This window comes from Heterodontus francisci, chromosome 5, assembly GCF_036365525.1.
Source record: "Heterodontus francisci isolate sHetFra1 chromosome 5, sHetFra1.hap1, whole genome shotgun sequence".
NCBI lineage: Eukaryota > Metazoa > Chordata > Chondrichthyes > Heterodontiformes > Heterodontidae > Heterodontus > Heterodontus francisci.
The window spans coordinates 67,199,477-67,220,246 of NC_090375.1; the positions used below are offsets into that span (position 1 = coordinate 67,199,477).

The window sequence follows — 20,770 nt, forward strand, 5'->3', positions numbered from 1 at the left end:
AATTCTGAAATTCTACACTCTATTCCAATATCCAAGTCATTTATATATAGCAAAAAAGCAGTGCTTATTAGGATTTTCAAGTGGCTAAAATCAATCAGCCTTCTGTGAAATATCTACTATTGTCTGGATTTGCCCTCTTTGATGTCGGAAAGAGAAATAATCAAAGTTGTACTCAGTGGTTGCACACTCCATGACATAGATAATAATTTCAGTTGCACAGCAAGTCCAAGTTTAATCCTTCTGGGGAAGGGAAAATATTACAGCAGAGTGCACAGATAAACCATCTTGTCTTGAAATTCTGACTGGGCAGGATTTTTAGGGCCCTGCCAAAGTTGGGGACGGGGCCCGAAAATACTGGCACCAGCCAGCGTGCTGGTTTCCTGCTACCGTTCCTGGTGCCAGCCATTTTGGGGGAGGCAGGTTAGGGACCCGGCAAGGTTGCCCCCACCTTGAGGCGGGCAGCCGATTAGGCTCATGAAGAGCCTTGTTAACAACAGTTCAAGGAAGCCAATTGGGATTTTCCAGTCAGCCTTCAGTTTCCCAAGGTGATGGGGGCAGTTCAGCTGCCTGGAGGTGGGCACCCAGTGGCAGGCTGGGGTGTCAGCACTCCAGGCAGGCCTGCAGGTCCTCCCTGCCTGCCTACCTGGGTGTGGTTCAGCAGCTGCCCTGTAGAGGGATTTCCACCACCCTCCCACCATCAGTGGTGGCCTTGCTGCTTTTTCTATTTTTTTATTTGAAATGTAAAAAAATTTGGTGAGAGGTTACCTTCATGTTGAAGTGCCTTCTCACTTAGAATTTACTGCAGCTGGCTGCTCCTCTACAGCTGGAAGACCTCTGATTAGCCCTCCAGCTTCAAAAGCCCACCTGTCATCTGTAGTTGGACAGGGAACCTGTCTCCATGCAAATTAAGGGGGCACTCCGGTCAAAATCCCAACAGTCCCGGTTTCTTTTTCACACACCCGAAGCAAAAATTCAGCCCACTCTTTTGTCTGCAGCTGTTGGGTTAATACAATTATACTTGAGAGGGGGTTATGATCACCTTCGCATGCACTTGTATTCGGGTCTACTTTTTCCGGTGTCCTAGTTCAACATTCAGTTGAAGCTTTTGAGACTGAAATCGACAGATTTTTTTTGTGTGCTAGTTACGGGGATCAAGGGGTATGGAGCAATCTTGAATAAATGGAGTTGAGGTGCGGATTAGCTCTGATCTAACTGAATGATGGAAAAGGCCCGAGGGGCTGAATGAGCTACTCCTGTTACTATGTTCCTCCCTGTATCAATATTAACAAAAACAGATTGCCATGTTATTTTATCTTATTTTTGTTTGCGGCATCGTGCTGTGTGAAAACTGGCTGCCACATTTGCCTACAAAATTAGTGACTGCGCTTTAAAATAGTTCATTGGCCTTGAAGCTCTTGGGAACATCCCAAAAGATATCAAAGGTGCTTTATAGGAACATAGGAGCAGGAGTAAGCCATTCAGTCCATTTGAGCCTGCTCTGCCATTCAATACGTCATGGCTGATTATCCGCTTAAATGCCTTTTTCCCCCACTATCTCCATATCCCTTTGCCATTGGTATTTAGAAATATGTCAATCTCTACTTTAAACATACTCAATGACTTGTAAATGCAAATTCATTTCTTTCTACAATTCCTATGCCAGAATTCCCAAAACTGCACAGAAGACTTTACCTTTAGCCCATAAAGTCTTGTACAAGTTCAATATTACCTCCTTGCTTTCATATTGTATGTCTCCTGGTACAGAACCAAGTTACCTTTTTATTATGGCCTTTATTTCCTTGTAGAACCATTAAAAAAAAGTACGGCACAGAAGGAGGCCTTTCAGCCCGTCATGTCCGTGCTAGCCGAAGAAACTAGCTGCCCGATCTAATCCCACCTTTCAGCACCTGTTCCATGGCCTTGCAGGTTACAGAACTTCAGGTGCATGTCCAGGTACCTTTTAAAAGAATTGAGGGTTCCTGGTAGTGAATTCCAGACACCCACCACCTTCTGGGTGAAAAAGTTTTTCCTCATGTCCCCTCTAATCGTACTACCAATCACCTTAAATCTGTGCCCCGGGGACGAGGGGTATCCATTGCAATGCAGCGTAGGAGAGGTACAACAATTGCCATGGCTCCTCTTGAGCAACCATCGAGCAGACCATTGGGCTACTGAAGATGAGATTACGCTGCCTTTGTCAATCTTGTGGAGCCCTATAGTATGCCCCAGCAAGGGGGTCGCTTATCATGGTGATTTGCTGCGCTCTACATAATCTAACACTGCAGAGGGGAAGGCTTTACATGATATGCCTCAACGACACTGCTCCAACAACAAGGACAATGCAGAGGAGGGAGAGGGGCAAGCAGCAATGGATGGTGAAGACCCTGTGCAGGAGGCCAGACAGGTTGAGCGATTATGCAAAGGAAGCAAGTGACAACCTCATAATTACTAATTTCCAACCACCCTGATGTCCACTCAGTCAAATCAAGACTCACTAAATGCATGGATTCTGTTGTCTCCTTTCCATTTGTGTTCCCTGATTAGTGACTGGCTGCAATGCATGCTCGTGCCCATAGAAGGACATAAGTTAATGAGGGCTTTCATCACATTGGCATGTTAATGAGGGCTGTGGTCACATTGGCATTGTACTAAGGTGGAAAGGGGAAGTCAGCAACCCATAGGCTGGTAAGATGGGCGGAGCAGTGACAAATGGCATTTAATTCTGAGAAGTGTGAGGTGATGCATTTTGGGAGGACTAACAAGGCAAGGGAATATACAATGGATGTTAGGACCTTAGGAAGTACAGAGGGTCAGAGGGGCCTTGGTGTACTTGTCCATAGATCACTGAGCGCAGCAACACAGGTGGATAAGGTGGTTAGGAAGGCATGTGGAATACTTCCCTTTATTAGCTGAGGCATAGAATATAAGAGCAGGGAGGTTATGATGGATCTGTATAAAATGCTAGTTAGGCCACAGCTGGAGTACTGTGTACAGTCCTGGCCACCGCACTATAGGAAGGATGTGATTGCACTGGAGAGGGTACAGAGGAGATTCACCAGGATGTTGCCTGGGCTGGAGCATTTCAGCTATGAAGAAAGACTGGATAGGTGAGCAAAGAAGGCTGAGGGGGGGACCTGTTTGAGGTATACAAAATGATGAGCAGCATTGATAGGATAGATAGGAAGAAACATTTTCCCTTAGCGGAGGGATCAATAACCAGGGGGCCTAGATTTAAGGTAAGGAGCAGGAGTTTGAGGGGATTTGAGGAAAAAAAATTTTCACCCAGAGGGTGGTTGAAATCTGGAATGCACTACCTGAAGGGATGATAGAGGCAGGAACCCTTACAACATTTAAGAAGTATTTAGATGAGCACTTGAAACGCCATAGCATACAAGGCTATGGGCCAAGTGCTGGAAAATGGGATTAGAATAGATAGGTGCGTGATGAGTGGCAAAGGCAATGGACTGATGGGCCTATTTCTGTGCTGTATACCTCTGAGAATTAAGGCATAATGAAACATGGCTTTCAGTCAGTGATGGGTTATGATTTGCACAAAAGAACTTTTACTTAATCATATTTACTGCATTCGTGAGACCCAAAGTGTGACTAGGTGGTCTTAATACGTTTGCGAATGCTCCTGCAACAGCAGCTGGGCTGGAGGTAGGGTGCTGATTAGCTGTCCCTTGGCCTGTGATGAATTTGGCTGGCATCCTCTGGCTGCTTGAGACTTGGAAAGCTCCGGCTGCCTGAGGATGTCCTGCACTATTGCAGGACTTTCCTCGGGTGCCGCGGCTACTTGAGCTGGGCTCACTGGCGGAGAGGCTGAGGAGCTGGTGCCTGCATTCGAAGCGCCCTGAAGGGGGCCCCAGATGTGAATGGCAGCTTCTCTTCCTCCCTTTGAAGGCTCACTTGAACCTCCCTGCTCGCCAGAGAAGGATGAGGAGCAGAATTTTCCAGGCTCCTGTTCCTTCTCTCACCTTGCCACTGCTGCATTGAGCTCATAGCCAAGATGATGGTGTGCAAGTCTGCATGCATCTGTGGGATCTGGCTCTCCATGTGGGTTGCTGACCTCTTTGGAGGAATCCACGCTCTCATATGCCTGAGATATGAGAGCATTCGTGGCATGGATGGACTCCTCCATAGTCTGTTCAAGGCTGTGCATGGCCTCTGGCATCTCCGCCAGATGTTACTGTATCTCTCTCTCTACAACTCCAGCATGCCCTGTGCTGTCGACACCAGAGACTCGCTATTAGCCTGGGGCACAGCCTGGCCACCCACAGTCCCCCGACTGTCAGCGGTCTCAGCCTCAGCCATTTTATTGGGTGCTGTGGTGCTCTCATCAGCTCGTGACCCTGATTCTAATGCCGAGTGGGTACCCGCCGAGGTGAACATAGCTGCGCTGGTGGAAGGTGCAGGAGAGTCATGAGAAGTTGCATCCTCTGGTCCTCCTCAGAGGTTGGCAGCTGTCCCCCTGTGGCTAGTCTTTTGGGCATGGCAACCTGCATGAGAGAACACAAATGTGTGGGTTAGTCTGTGCAGATCTCCTCATGCCAACCATGTGTGATGTGGGTCTCCAACATTAATGAGTATGTTCATGGAAGCCAATCCTTCCTTGTTGCGCAGGGACTCGAGCCTCGAAATTGCGTGTCTGCCTTGGGTCCCTGCCAGTTCCAAGGCCTCCTCTTCGGCGGTCGTGAGAGGACGCAGATCAGGAACTCCTCCGCCTATCCGGCCTGTCTCCCTCCTGTTGTGGACCCTCTTGTCCTGCAAGAGGATGGATGGAGATTAGCAGAGAGATCAACATGACAGATCTTTTAGTGGCAGCCCCTCGTCCCCTACTAGGGGTTCTGATACCTCCATTGCTGCCACACCTGTCAGGGGAGTTAATGGGAGTGAACTATGAAGGAAGGTGGCCTGTGGCCAAGATGCAGCCTTGCATCTGTCAGGATGAGGTAATATCCTAGCCCCTCTCCCATCGCAGTTGTAGTGCTACCCTTCCCATGTCTCAGACCCTCCCGCATTGTCACATGCACTCCCCAAAAATGAGTGTGTTATGAGGCACTCCCCTTGGTTGAACACAGGAGGTTGTTGACCCTCTTTCAGCACTGGACCCAGCTGCGTTGGATGGCCCCACAGCTGCTGACTACCTCTGCGATCTGCACCCAGGCTTGTTTGGTCAGATGGGAGGACCTCTTCTTGCCATCGCGGGGGAAGAGAACCTCCCGTCTTTCCCATGCAGCCTGGAGGCGAATCTGCAGGGAGGCATCACTGAACCATGGGGCCACCTTGTGTCTTGTCTCGGGTATCCTTTGATGTCCTCCTTGGGGGGTTGGGGTTCCATGAATCAGTTCAACAATGTTTTTTACCAGTCAAATGAAAGCTGCCAGTGATTCTAAGGCAGAATTGAATGCAAGGCTGCCAGGCCTTTAAATATGGTGCCAGCACCTGCTCAGGAGTCATCTGACATTATCAGTGACTCTCCTCCCGCCACTGTGCCTCCACTATGCAAAAAGGTCACCCGCCGCGTGATGGCTAGGAGCGTCGCCCATTTACGGGTCATTAAATTCAGCTCGTAGAGTTGGTTCCTTTGCTTATTTGTTCCTGTTAAAATCTCACCACTTAAGGTGTATTTTCACATTGAATTGCCAGCTAGCTGTCATCCTACTAGTCTGCTTAGGTCCTTTTGCAGTTTTTCACAATTCTTGTTAGTTTTTAACATACCCCACCCCTAACATTTGGTGCCCTTAGCAAATTTAGTCATTGTTCCCTGAGCTCTTAAGTCAGTATTATTTATGTATATAACAAGTAACAATGGCCTCAACACAGCCTCAGTGGAGTCTCTCAACAAACTTTCCATTCCAAGAAGCTACCTTTAACTCCTTTGCTTTTAGTCCTCCAACTGTGTCTCCATGCGGCCACAATTCCTCCTTGTCTTTGCTGTAAGTCTTTTAATTGATTTTTTTAAATCACATGCTGTTTGAATATCCAAATAGGCAACATTCACTGCATTTCCTGTTCTGTTACACTGCCTCACCAACAAAAGAAGGCATCATACCAAGGCATTAATTTGCAGTTGGGTCACACATCTACTGTAAATAAAGCAGACCTCTCATTGCTGAATGCAACAAAAAGTTGTGCTTTAAGTTGTACCCAAAGTCATGTTCTAGGTTGTGCCTGTAAGTCAATTTTGAATGTGAAATGATAAATTATGAAAATGTTTGACATTGAATATGGAGTTAGTCTATCTTTTTTTTCTCTGAATAGTGCTCTGCGACAGAACAATAATGCCCTCCATTGTCTGCTAAAACGTGTGGTTCATAATTTCAACAAAGAAATGGCTGAGCTGGCTTCCTCATTGTTAGATTTTCTGCGGCAGATCATAAACACAGACAATTTGGTAAGTGACAGAAATGAGTTTTGTTTTATCAATTTATTAGTTTTAAAAACCTAACTAATTACAATACTTATATATTTAGTGCTATGTGACTTTATTACTTGTAATAATCCTCACCATTTTTAGGGAGTCATTGATATTTACTGTATAATTAGGAAGTATTCAAACCTTAATAACTTTGGAGTTTTGCTAATTTTTCCACGTTAAAATGTCTTGTATTAAATTGTGTCAAAACTACTGTTAAATTATATTTCTGAAGCAAAAAATAGTGGTGGTTTGATTCAGCTCAGTGTCAAATTTTGTTTGATAACACTCCTGTGACGCACCTTGGGACATTTTATGATGATAAAGGTGCTATATAAATGGAAGATGTTGTCTGAAATTTCTTTTGTTTTGAAAATAACTTATGCTTTGTTCCATTTATTGTGCCAAATATTTAATATCACGGTAGGTGCTCCTCATTCCCCAGTGGTCCAATAATTGCATTTCATGTGCACAGTTAGAGGTTCCGTTCATAAACTTTTTAGTGTAAACAAATGGGGCAAAGTACTGAATAATTGTGGCGACAATCTGAGTTCAGCACTGTCTTTTAAATAGTGGGGTAGGTTAAAGGTTTTGTCCGGTTCTTCAATTTGTTTTCTTTTATGTCATCTTGCAGTGCATTAACATTATGACTTTAGCATTGATGCAAAGCTGTTTCACCAGTGTGCAGATACTAAACTTGTCTAATGTAAATCAGATATCAAGGTCTGAATTGGCTCCAAAGTGAAACACAGTGAGACTTCATTCACTCAGGAGTATTATTCGACTTCAATCTGGGTCAGGTCATAGGAATTAATTGGAATAACAGAAAAATATAACTTGATTGAGTAGCTTGTAATTATTACATTTGCACATGATTTAGGGCTTATGCGTGTAACTTCTAACATTAATTATTTACAATTGAAGTTTGAGGCTAAATAAAGCACATTGTTCAAGGAGAGTAAAGAGAATATTGCGATGCATCTAACCTGCTTATGTTTATTGCTGATGTGGGGTGCCACAGTAGAAAAGTGTTCCATTCTCCAGCACTAACATGTCTCATCTTGATGAATACAAATATTTGCAAAGATACAAATTGAAACCTGTTGAAAAATTTGTTTCACTGCCGATTAGATGCTGTACATGTGTGTGAACTTGTGTGCATGCTTGACTTGTTTAGATAGGCAAATTACTATACAGTTAAAGGAGTGCCATTTCTCACCACTTCGTGAACAGCATGGCGATAGGGATTTTTGTTTCAAATAAAATGCAGTACTAGTACAGGTGGACACAGGTGATTTTCTAGTGCTGCAACAGAAAGACATTGCAGTATGACCTTGGAATTAATGAACGTTATAAATCTTACCAGTGATTAACCACTTCTCTGTTTTATGGTTGCAGTTTAGTAAAATCTTTATCAGTTTCACTATTGTATAACTTACTTGCCTATATTGTGACAAAAAGCTTATATCAAGGTGGAGGTTTTTTACCCCCTCTAGCTTTTTTTTTTTGCCAAGCTGGTCGATAACAATATTGTCACCAGTATCCAGCAATGATTAGTGTCAGGTGCTGTGCATTGACACCCATAAAGTGTTGCAAGTGCCTATAGTTAAAGAGTTTACTCCAGGAAAAGGGTGTTCAATTGTTTCATCGTCCAAGTATATTCATTTGAAAAATACACAGGCTATTTTGTGTATATTTTTCAAAAACATTATAACAATTGGCCTCCATTTTTTACACCCTAATGAGGTTGGTGTGAAAACCGTGATGTCTTGATTTAGCCTTAACACTCTCTGTCCATTTTCTACCCATCATTGCTTGTAGTATTGCTACAATCAAGATAGCCTGGAGTATATTTAAGGAAATAGGACTGGTTATTTTATGCTCTAGTAATCATAATGATAGCAGAGACCTGTTGTTGTCATTGACTTGAAATAACAACTAAATTCTAAACCACAGAGTGGGTAAATTAAACACTCAAATGTAACATCGTACCTTGATGCAATGCACTCCTCCCCTGTCTTCACATTGTATAAGAATACTAAGCCTCGATTCGAAAGTGCAATCTAGAAGAAACCTCTTAATGGGTTTGTATATGGACGCAACGTATCATGACTTGAACAAAAGATTGTTTTTTTATTACGAAATCAGTGGGTGGTGCAGAGTCATTTGAATCTGCACAACCAGTCTAAGGCTAGTTCTAAAAATGCCTAACAAACTACTTTTGTATCTGGTTCAATTATTAGGAAGGATTCTGTCTACTGTTTTTTAACCACTTGGTTAAATGTTTCAAAAATTGTCTTAGCAGTATTACATAGTTTGTTTATGTTAAGTGTACATAAATGTACAGATTCTGCACTGTTTAACAGGTTGTAATAGTCTTTAATTTTTGGAGAACTAATTTCTTTCAATGGACTCACCAGTTTCCATAAATTTTGTTTCTTGCAGTCCAGTTGTATTTTTGTAAGTGATCTGGTTTTTGCAAAATTAAATGACATTTGCTTGACAATGACCTTCACTTGCAGTGTTCTATTTGATGAATTAAATGTAGCCATGATCAAATATAACAATACAACAAAGAAAATTATTACAATAAAATTGTTTAAGCAAGTGTGGAGCTCATTTAGACTTGCATCGTATGCAGTAGAAGACAAAATTCTCTTTGCACAGCTCCCACAACTATCACATGTTTCCAGACAAATGAGTTTATTAACTAAGTGTTACAAGAAATTGACCAGGGACAACAAACAGTGCTTTCAGAATTTGAATAGTTTTGCCATTCGGCTAAATGCTACCATTAGTCAAAATCAGAATCGAAGCCTACTCTGGTTTAATCATTTAGAGGAATGAAAGCATCTGATCTGTCTAACTAATACTATCTGCTTTTGTATTATCCATGCTTTATGTTGTTAGTGTGTTCTGTTTTTAAAATACATACTGTTTACAGTATTGGAGTCAGATAATCTGGGAAAAAGACTTGAATAATTGGACAAAATAATTTTTAAAAACAAATGTTTATCATTGCCTTGGTAGTTTTAGAATATTAAATCCATTTTGAAGACTTCAGATTTAAAGATTGTTGTGTGTAATAAATTTATTGTTCTGCAGGCCAGTTGTGGAGATGAAAGTGCTCCTATGGAAGTAGATGGGCTCCAGACTCCCCGCTCTTCAGCGCTCAGTGCTGCAGAAGTGAAGCAGCTCTTAAAGTGGAAGGAATCTACTAATGATCATTTGCTGTTTGAATTGGATAAGGTTGTAACGGTATGAGCTTTTACAACAAAAAGGCACTGTGGGATGGTTTATAATGATTCAGCCATTTTATGTTTACAGTTTTCAAAAAGAGATGTTTTGACAGCAAAGCATCTATATACTCTTGTGTGGAGGGTTTGGGAAGGTAAGGTTTTCCTTTATTATTTTTTAATCTCTTTTGTCAATTTAGAGCAGAGGGGATGGAAGCTAGGGCAGTTAGTTGCATGCTCCTCTTGCAGGATGTGGGAGGTAAGGGTCACCACTTATGTCCCTGCTGACTTCACCTGTGAGAAGTGCACCCAACTCCAGCTCCTCACAGATCGCGTTAGGGAGCTGGAGCTGGATGAACTTCGGATCATTCGGGAGGCTGAGGGGGTGATAGAGAGCAGTTATAGGGAAGTAGTGACACCTAAGTTACAAGATAAAGAGAGCTGGGTGACCGTCAGGGGAGGGAAAGGGAACAGGCGCACAGTGCAGGGATCCCCTGTGGCCGTTCCCCTCAATAATAAGAATACCGTTTTGGATACTGTTGGGGGGGGGGGGGGCGACCTACCAGGGGAAAGCTATAGCGGCCAGGTCTCTGGCACTGAGCCTGGCTCTGTGGCTCAGAAGGGAAGGGGGGAGAATAGGAGAGCGATAGTGATAGGAAATTCAATGGTTGGAGGAACAGACAGGAGATTCTGTGGTCGCGAACGAGACTCCCGGATGGTATGTTGCCACCCGGGTGCCAGGGTCAGGGATGTCTCGGATCGAGTCTACAGGATTCTTAAGGGGGAGGGGGAGCAGCCAGAAGTCATGGTACACATCGGTACCAATGACATAGCTAGGAAAAGGGATGAGGACCTGAAAAGCGAATATAGGGAGTTAGGTTGGAAGCTAAAAGGCAGGACGAGCAGAGTCGTAATCTCAGGATTGATACCGGTGCCACGTGCTAGTGAGGCTAGAAACAGAGAGCGAGTGCAGCTGAACACGTGGCTACAGAGCTGGTGTAGGAGGGAGGGCTTCAGATATGTGGATCATTGGGATACCTTCTGGGGAAGGTGGGACCTGTACAAGAAGGACGGGTTGCATCTGAACTGGAGGGGCACCAATATCCTGGGCGGGAGGTTTGCTAGAGCTCTTCGGGAGGGTTTAAACTAGTTTGGCAGGGGGATGGGAACCGGAGCTACGGATCAGTGGATGGGGTAGCTGTTGAACAGGCAGATACCGAGTGCAGAGAGTCTATGAGGAAGGTTAGACAGTTGACAGGGCAAAGTTGCAGCCATTATGATGGGTTGAAGTGTGTCTATTTTAACGCAAGAAGTGTCAGGAATAAGGGTGATGAACTTAGAGCATGGATCAGTACTTGGAGCTACGATGTTGTGGCCATTACGGAGACTTGGATATCACAGGGGCAGGAATGGATGTTGGATGTTCCGGGGTTCAGATGTTTCAAAAGGAATAGGGAGGGAGGTAAAAGAGGTGGGGGAGTGGCATTGCTAATCAGGGATAGTATCACAGCTGCAGAAAGGGAGGTCGTCGAGGAGGGTTTGTCTACTGAGTCAGTATGGGTGGAAATCAGAAACAGAAAAGGAGCAGTCACTTTATTGGGAGTTTTCTATAGACCCCCCAATAGCAACAGAGATACGGAGGAACAGATTGGGAGGCAGATTTTGGAAAGGTGCAGAAGTAACAGGGTTGTTGTCATGGGTGACTTCAACTTCCCTAATATTGATTGGAACCTCCTTCGTGCAAATAGTTTGGATGAAGCAGATTTTGTCAGGTGTGTCCAGAAAGGTTTCCTGACTCAATATGTAGATAGGCCGACTAGAGGGGAGGCTATGTTGGATTTGGTGCTTGGCAACGAACCAGGCCAGGTGGCAGATCTCTCGGTGGGAGAGCATTTCAGTGATAGTGATCACAACTCCCTGACCTTTACTATAGTCATGGAGAGGGATAGGAGCAGACGGGATGGGAAAATATTTAATTGGTGGAGGGGGAATTACAATGCTATTAGGCAGGAACTGGGGAGCTTAAATTGGGAACAGATGTTCTCAGGGAAATGCACGACAGAAATGTGGAGGTTGTTTAGGGAGCACTTGCTGCGACTGCTGGATAGGTTTGTCCCGATGAGGCAAGGAAGGGATGGTAGGGTGAAGGAACCTTGGATGACGAGATGTGGAACAGCGAGTCAAGGGGAAGAAGGAAGCTTACTTAAGGTTGAGGAAGCAAGGATCGGACAGGGCTCTAGAGGGTTACAAGGTAGCCAGGAAGGAGCTGAAGAATGGACTTAGGAGAGCTAGAAGGGGACATGAAAAAGTCTTGGTGGGTAGGATTAAGGAAAATCCCAAGGCGTTCTACACTTATGTGAGGAACAAGAGGATGGCCAGAGTGAGGGTAGGGCCGATCAGGGATAGTGAAGGGAACTTGTGCCTGGAGTCGGAGGAGGTAGGGGAGGTCCTTAATGAATACTTTGCTTCAGTATTCACTAGTGAGAGGGACCTTGTCGTTTGTGAGGACTGTGTGAAACAGGTTGATATGCTTGAACAGGTTGATGTTAAGAAGGAGGATGTGCTGGAAATTTTGAAAGACATTAGGATAGATAAGTCCCTGGGGCCAGACGGGATATACCCAAGGTTATTACGGGAAGCGAGGGAAGAGATTGCCGCGCCTTTGGCGATGATCTTTGCGTCCTCACTGTCCACTGGAGTAGTACCAGATGATTGGAGGGTGGCAAATGTTATTCCCTTGTTCAAGAAAGGGAATAGGGATAACCCTGGGAATTACAGACCAGTCAGTCTTACGTCGGTGGTGGGCAAATTATTGGAGAGGATTCTGAGAGACAGGATTTATGGTTATTTGGAAAAGCATAGTTTGATCAGAGATAGTCAGCATGGCTTTGTGAGGGGCAGGTCATGCCTCACAAGCCTTATTGAATTCTTTGAGGATGTGACAAAACACATTGATGAAGGAAGAGCAGTGGATGTGGTGTATATGGATTTTAGCAAGGCGTTTGATAAGGTTCCCCATGGTAGGCTCATTCAGAAAGTAAGGAGGCATGGGATACAGGGAAATTTGGCTGTCTGGATACAGAATTGGCTGGCCCATAGAAGTCAGAGGGTGGTAGTAGATGGAAAGTATTCAGCCTGGAGCTCAGTGACCGCAGGGATCTGTTCTGGGACCTCTGCTCTTTGTGATTTTTATAAATGACTTGGATGAGGAAGTGGAAGGCTGGATTAGTAAGTTTGCCGATGACACAAAGGCTGCTGGAGTTGTGGATAGTGTGGAGTGCTGTTGTAGGTTGCAACGGGACATTGACAGGATGCAGAGCTGGGCTGAGAAGTGGAAGATGGAGTTCAACCTGGAAAAGTGTGAAGTGATTCATTTTGGAAGGTCGAATTTGAATGCAGAATACAGGCTTAAAGACAGGATCCTTGGCAATGTGGAGGAACAGAGGGGAGGGATCTCTATAAAGCCCTGGTTAGACCACACTTGGAATACTGTGTTCAGTTCTGGTCGCCTCATTATAGGAAGGATGTGGAAGCTTTAGAGAGGGTGCAGAGGAGATTTACCAGGATGCTGCCTGGACTGGAGGGCATGTCTTATGAAGAAAGGTTGAGGGAGCTAGGGCTTTTCTCATTGGAGCGAAGAAGGATGAGAGGTGACTTGATAGAGGTGTACAAGATGATGAGAGGCATAGATAGAGTGGATAGCCAGAGACTTTTTCCCAGGGCGGAAAGGGCTATCACCAGGGGGCATAATTTTAAGCTGATTGGAGGAAGGTTTCGGGGAGATGTTAGAGGTAGGTTCTTTACACAGAGAGTGGTGGGTGCGTGGAATGCACTGCCAGCAGTGGTAGTAGAAGCAGATACATTAGGGACATTTAAGCAACTCTTGGATAGGTACATGGATGATAGTAGAATGAAGGGTATGTAGGTAGTTTGATGCTAGAGTAGGTTAAAGGGTCGGCACAACATCGTGGGCCGAAGTGCCTGTGCTGTGCTGTACTGTTCTATGTTCTATTAAAAGTTTTGAATTGGTTGTGCACCACATTATAAACTGCTATATAAACATTTCTTATGAGAATTGGACATCACTTAACTTGGGCTTAGCTGTGACAATCCCCTCTAACACCATAATGATGGCTAGTTCTTTGCAGATGAAGATCAAGGGAAGAGTCGGCTCTATGGGTGCTGGCACGCTCACTGGTGGCTAAATAGTCCACTTCTAGATCTGCAGGCTCTTGAGCATTTGCGGCACAGGAATTCATGACCTGGGAGAGCCCGGGCAGAAGCAGTTTCCTCCTGTTTTCGATATTTCTCTCTTACAGCTTCATGTTTTCAGGACTCAAACCTGTGCGTAGCATTCCTGATTTTTGAGTGGCAGTTGCTCCTGTCGGCAGTTTCCGACTTCCACATTCGTTGTTCGCTATTAGTCAAGGAGAGTTGTTTCTTCAGCTGGTCCATGTGTGACACATACCCTGTCCAGTGCAGCTGCTGTTGTAGGAGAATGCTTTCAATGCTGGGTAAATTTGCTCTGCTAAGGACTTCAATATTTGTAATGTTGTCCAGCCAGTTGTTTTCATAATGGAGTGTAAGCAGGGTTGATGGAAGTGTTCAGGTAGTTTAATTTGTTTATAGGACCCAAGATTCTGAGCCATACAAGAGGGTAGTGATCACACCTGGCTTTTGTTGAAGTGCACAAGGAGTGAATTTTCCGGGGTCATTAGGGAGGTGACCAAAAGTGGTGTTTGCTTTGGACAAGCAATTGTCGATATCTTTGCTGATGGAGGCATCGTTTGAAATAACCCTGCCCAGATAAGTGAATTGATCAGCAGTGTTGAGACTTTTGTCATCGAATTGATATGTGGTGGTTTGTAATTTTCACAGGCTGGGGGTTGGGCCAGTGCTTCTGTTTTCTTAAGGCTGATGGTCAGGCCGAATGTCTTTGCTGCTTCTGAGAAACGGTTCACAATGAACTGTAGTGCTTCTGTGTATGGGCCACAAGGGCACAATCATCAAAAAGAAATCTCAAGATGTGCACTTATGTGGTACTTGTAAGCACCAAGAGTCATCGTAGATTGAAAAAGTTGCCATCTGTTTGGAAGTGGATGTAAGTACCCTCTGTTTAATCTGTCATGGGCTCCTGAAGCATCATGCTGAAGAAGATGGAAAAGAGGGTTGGTGCAGGAATACACCCTTGTTTTGCATCATTGGAGATGGGGACGCTGCCAGAGAGTGCTCCATTCAGTTTCACCTGACCTTTCTATCCTACATGCAGCTGTTGGACTATCTCTAGGAACTTAGGTGAACAACCCAGTCTAGACAGTAGTTTCCACAGTCCATTCCAGCTGATGGTATTGAAGGCCTTTGTGAAGTCCATGAAAGAAACAGGCGCATGTTTGTTTATTTATTTATTTAGAGATACAGCACTGAAACAGGCCCTTCGGCCCACCGGGTCTGTGCCGACCAACAACCACCCATTTATACTAACCCGACAGTAATCCCATATTCCCTGTCACCTCCCTACACTAGGGGCAATTTACAACGGCCAATTTACCTATCACCATGTTCTGTTCCCTGCATTTTTCCTGGCTCTGTTTCAGTGCAAAAACATATTCGTGGTTCCTCTGCTTGACCTAAATCCACACTGATTCTTGGAGAGTTTTCTCAGCGATTGTTCATACAAGTCTGTATACAAACAAATGCTATGATAGGAATGTAGGAATTGTTAGATAAATACAACTTTTTTCGTGGATAGATATTCGTCGGCTGCCAGTGCATTGTTTCTTCATGCTATATCAGCTTGATTCACCTTCAAGAAAGGAGGGAAGGAAGTTGAAAGTGGGGGCTGTGGAGGGGGGAATTGAAATTCCCTGCTTATAGTTGCAACTGAAGATGAATTTCACAATATGTGCTACATCCTGATCAAGAGGAAAGATTTAAATAAAAAAGTTCCAATTTCATTGAAGGTGCCCTGATGAATTGAAAAAATATAAGTTCACTTCTTCAAGTATATGGAGGACCCCAGTTAAAACAATATTCTGCCACATGTATTCATGACCTGAAAACTAAAATTCTTCCAATAATCTTTAAGGTTACTTTCTGTTGTGATCTCCAAATGATGATTTTATCTATTATAAATGCATTTTTCAATTTGGAGACTTTCTTAGCAAGCTGTTTGGAGTTCTCTCCCAGATGGCCTAACTCAACTTTAACCTTCTGACTTCTGAATTTCCTTTGGAGGAAACACTCCAAAGGAAAGGCTCACAGTTTTCATTTTAGTGAGACTTGCCATAGTTTTTATTTACGAAAAGCAGGTAAATCACAATCTGTCACACATTTTACCACCTTATCCCCAGATATATATCCATTATAAACTTCTGCCCATCTCATAATTTCTGACTCTTCCAATACTTAAGAATGACATTAAGTCCAATATTATCTTGACTCCAGTGCTGGCTGAAAATATCATATGTTCATATATGAACCCCTTAGCATGAAGGCATATTTACACTTTGCACTCCCATTTTATCCTTTCAGTTTTGAATGGTATTCAGTCTGAAATGTATGTTTGGGAACTAAAACATTTCAGCTAATTTTTAAAAATCTAATAAACTTGAGGATAGTTGATATTTACAAAAATGAGTTGTACATTACAGTCTAGAAATTGACATTTTTAATTGCACATTGTTTATGGTGAATATTATGTAATATAAATATTCCAACATTTTTAACCCATATTCTGTGAATAAATTAGTCTTCATTTTAACATAGATTTTACTATTGCCCTCCCGTTCGTTTAAGTATATGTAGCAAGATGGCAGATTTGTAAAAATAAATGTTCTTTTTGGCACAGGAACTGTGCAAAGAGGATGATAGTTTTGACTCTTTACTGGAAAATGTTGTTGGATTGCGACAGATGTTAGAAACAACACCAGATGTATTACCGGTCACTGTGCAGGATGTGGAGCCTCTCCTTCCTGCCTCAGAATCTCTTCTAATCCAATTTAACAACAGGTACAGAACCTATATCTTTGAAACTATCACTTTTGCAGATTGAATTGGTTGCGTATTAGGAGCACCAGTATGTTTTGCCATAAGATCTTGCATTGTTTAAAAAATAAAGCAATTTCAATTTTTGCGAGCAAGGTGATGGCTTAAAGATAAGCAATTGGGTCCAATTACTAAAGCTGAGAACATGTTCTGAAACCTAGTCGCAAGATATAAAAGATATGACCTCCTTGCAGGTGGCGGCTTCCCCATGTGGGAGGGTGCTTCCAGTGGCTCAGGAGGAAAGCTCTCAATTGGGCCTTTCAATGGCTAAATTTGCCGCCTCCCTGCGGTCGGCGGGTGGCTGAGCCATGCCGTTTCTGTCACTGGTAAAATGGCCCAGCGGCAGGACTATGTCGGGGAGCCGTCCCAAAGTGGCTCCCTGGCATGTACCAGCCTCCCCCACCTTTTATCAGCCTTCCCCGCCTCCTAACCCGTCACCTGGGCACCAGTGGAATCTCGCTCCGTGAGTCCGCTGCTCTCGTATTATCAGCAGATATTGACCTCAAACTGATATCTGTGGCATATTGACACTTCCATGTCTTAGGATCATAGTCTGATCATTTTTCATGTCGTCTTGAATGTTTGAGTAATCACTGCTCCTGCTGGCTTGGAGAAGATATGGAGCTGAAGGGAGCTGAACTAATTCAGTCGTGTTTCAGAATCAATTGTTTATCTTAACGCAGCTCTCTCACTGTTGGACTCTAATAATTGCAAACCAGTTAGTTCAATCCCAGGATGTTCATTGTTTGAACAAAAAATATTGCAAGAAATCAAGAAAGAAACAAAGCTACAAGTATCAGGTCTCTAAGCACACATGAAAATTTTGCTGTTAATGAAAGTAGATTAATTTAAAATTTAAATATTTCAAAATAGGAAGGAGTAAGCTGGCTTCAGTCTGGATAGGCTATATTCGCTGAAACTTATTGAAACTGGGTTCAGGATGGAACAGCTAAATTAAAAATTTCTTGATCACTGCATACTTTGTTGACTATTATTGAAATGATAGTGTCCTCATCAAACAGGGCTGTATGTCTAACAAACAAACTCAGGGAACTGAATTACAAGCCAGTTATGATTCTTCGCTATGTTTTTCACAATGTGCACTGACATGAAAAACAACAAAAAAAAACTGTGATTTAAGTTTTCGGCATTGTCATTCTATTTGAAGGCTAACAATTAAAACCAAACTTGTACCAGTTTAACAAATTATTTTTGTGGGGTAACAATGACTGAAGAGACAAATTTAAAGTAAATCTAAACTTGTTCCAATTTGGACAGAAAATGCTGGAGTTAACGGAGTTGACCTTTCAGTTCTACGACCTTTCATAAGATGTCATTCTGATGAATATTCTTCAACTTGGATCGTTAACTCTGTTTCTCTCCATGGATGCTGCCTGACTTGCTGGGTGTTTCCAGCATTTTCTGTTTTAATCTCAGATTTCTGGCATTGCAATGTTTTACTTTTGTCTAATTCAAATTGGGACTGTGATATTCCCAAATGAACTGAAGTGGCCATAAATCGTTTTGTAGTAATTAGCGAAATATAGTGCAGCGTCACATAAGATTTCATTTGAAAACAATATTATACAGGTTTGTAAACCTGAGTTGTGGTTCACCAGTATTCTAGAATCTTGAAAGTTATTTTTAAAATAGCATATTCATATTCTGAGAAAGGAATAACCTTTGAAATTTGAACATAAAAGGTTTGTTCATCAGTCAGTGTTTATACTTCTAGACAGAAAAACATTTTGGTTTTTATTCTAGGACTGCATATGTGTTGGCAGATGTTCTGGATGACCAGCTAAAGACACTATGGCTTTCCCCATTCCAAACTGAGGAGCTTGACACAGATTTGGATATGGTAAGTGCAAAAATAAAAAGCATAGATCAAATATTTTTTATGTAAAAAAAGATACAGCAGAAGAAAGAGAAGCAGAATGTACACGCACATGCATATACATACTTGGCAATGTAAGAAATGCCAGTGCTGAGAAATGGAGCATTTTCCAAATTTTAGAAAGATTGGTCAGTAAAGCGTAGGTTCATTGTAGAATTAAAATTGCCCTTTCCTGGTAATGTGCTGTAATTAAGTCTTCAGAACAGCATCATGTTCAGTGTTCATTTTTCTATTTCCCTTACTAGTTATGATTTTGATGTCTTGAAGAGAGACTGCCAGTTTATGGGCAATTTTGTGCTTTGTATTTGTGCCTATTATTAACCAAATTTATTTCATTCAACTTGCTGTGGTGAAAATCTCTTATTTGTCTCTGTTGGATTGAAGCTCAAACTCCAGCTGTATGTTCAAATTTATGACACTGGTTAGTCCCTCAGTATTATGAAGTTGTGACAGTATCTTGAACTCTTCTGATTTCTTACCTAGAATATAATTTTTTGTTGCAAACTAGCATCGGAACATGTTTTTTTTCTGCTTTTCATTTTTAATACCAAAGACTAAATGGGATTCTCTGGAAATTCTGTGATACTAAACTATAATCAGGAATGATTTTGCTCTACTGACCACTGGGCTTACTTAAGCACATTAGTGCTAACATGCTATGGAAAAAAAAAATTGCGATCCAGCAGTACCTTTTAATATTGGTACTCTCACTACCATCACCACTAGAACTGCAGTCTCATGGTGCACAGCCCTAAATATGCTCTTGTACACTGTTCAAGTTTAGTAGGACCAAATCAACAATTTTATTGCTGAATATTTACACTGTTCAAGTGAAGATCTTACTAAAGTTTCAAATATCCACCATTATACTTCCCTAGTGGATGGGGACGATGTCTCCCATGATTACCATGTTCACCATTGCACTGTATTAAAGTCCTAGTGCCAACACTTATTGCATTACTGATGTACGATAGAGAAATGGTGAAGGTGTTAGAGTTGGCCTCATTGGCCTTTGGCTGGGGAGGTGAGAACAAAATCAGGGTTGACTAACACTGCTGATTGGTATCCAGTGACACCTGCTGGAAAGTGTATGTATTTTCACCTGTTATGTTGTAATAGTCAAATAAAAAGGAAGACTTGTATTTAAATAGTGCCTTTCATGAATGACTTCAGATGTCCCGTAGCATTTCAGTGATGAACTGATTAAGAAGTGATTCATTGTTCTTCACTGTTATAATGCGGCAGCCAATTTGCACTCAATATACACAGCTGACATTGTCTATTTTTGCATATAATGAATGGGCACTTAAGCAAGGTACCAGATTGCTACCACCGATGGAGTTTCACTCCAGTATGAGTCGCTGCCTTTAGGTGAGGAGAAAATTTGAGAAAATAGTACAGTGCAACTGGTCAATATTCATTGCAAAATAATTCCCAAATTAAAATTAGTTGTACAGTGGCCTTAATCAGTTTCGGATTACCAGGCATGGAACAGATGTAACATAAATGATTTATGTGACTTGTGCATTAATTTGTGTGAAACTTCTTTTGTTGTTTTGTTGTTTTCCTATCTTCAATCATTCGCCATTTTTTGCCAAAGGCTACTGAAATCAGGCAGTTCCCCGGCCTCTGAAAATGATGTTTGGAGGCACTTTCAGGCCAGGGGTCGGCAACGTGTCCTTACACGGACACCAGTGACTGTGGTAAAAAAAAAAATTTGAGGTCTATGGTTGCCATTTGGTCTGCCAGTCCTCTGACAACGAGCTGCCCATGGCTCAGCTTCAATTGATGGGATCTGCGTCTGATGGCAGACGCTTGACTGTGATTGCTCAGTGTGTGTGACTGACAGCATGCTGTCTGGGCAGAATGAGCACTGATTGGCGGTTCACGGCGCGGGCGTGCTTGGTGGGATTGGCCACACCTGTTTTTGCGCAGCTGAGAGAGTGAGCAAGAATGGCTGCTGCAGGAGAGGGGGAGAGCAGGTGATGGGCCAGCACACAGCGTGGCGCTGAGGGAGCACACGGAGTTGGGCAGCTCTTTAAATGAGCACCAGCCCAGGGAGCGGAGTTGGGGGGATGGTGGCGGGAAAGTGGGGTGGGGGGGATGGGACGGGGCCGGGCGGTGGTGGAGAGAGGGTGGACCTGGAGGGGAGGTTGGAAAGGGGATGGACCCGGA

The 20,770-nt window shown here is 43.1% G+C and overlaps 1 protein-coding gene across 3 annotated transcripts in view; it reads left to right on the forward strand.

Annotated features, from left to right (window-relative positions):
- virma (vir like m6A methyltransferase associated) overlaps positions 1-20,770 on the forward strand; it is a 152,825-nt gene that overhangs the window by 82,646 nt on the left and 49,409 nt on the right. For all 3 annotated transcript variants that reach the window (XM_068031581.1, XM_068031582.1, XM_068031583.1), the window contains exons 17-20: positions 6,265-6,397; positions 9,524-9,676; positions 16,502-16,662; positions 18,463-18,559. In XM_068031581.1, coding sequence (XP_067887682.1) covers positions 6,265-6,397; positions 9,524-9,676; positions 16,502-16,662; positions 18,463-18,559 — 544 coding nt within the window. The remainder of the gene's footprint in view (positions 1-6,264; positions 6,398-9,523; positions 9,677-16,501; positions 16,663-18,462; positions 18,560-20,770) is intronic.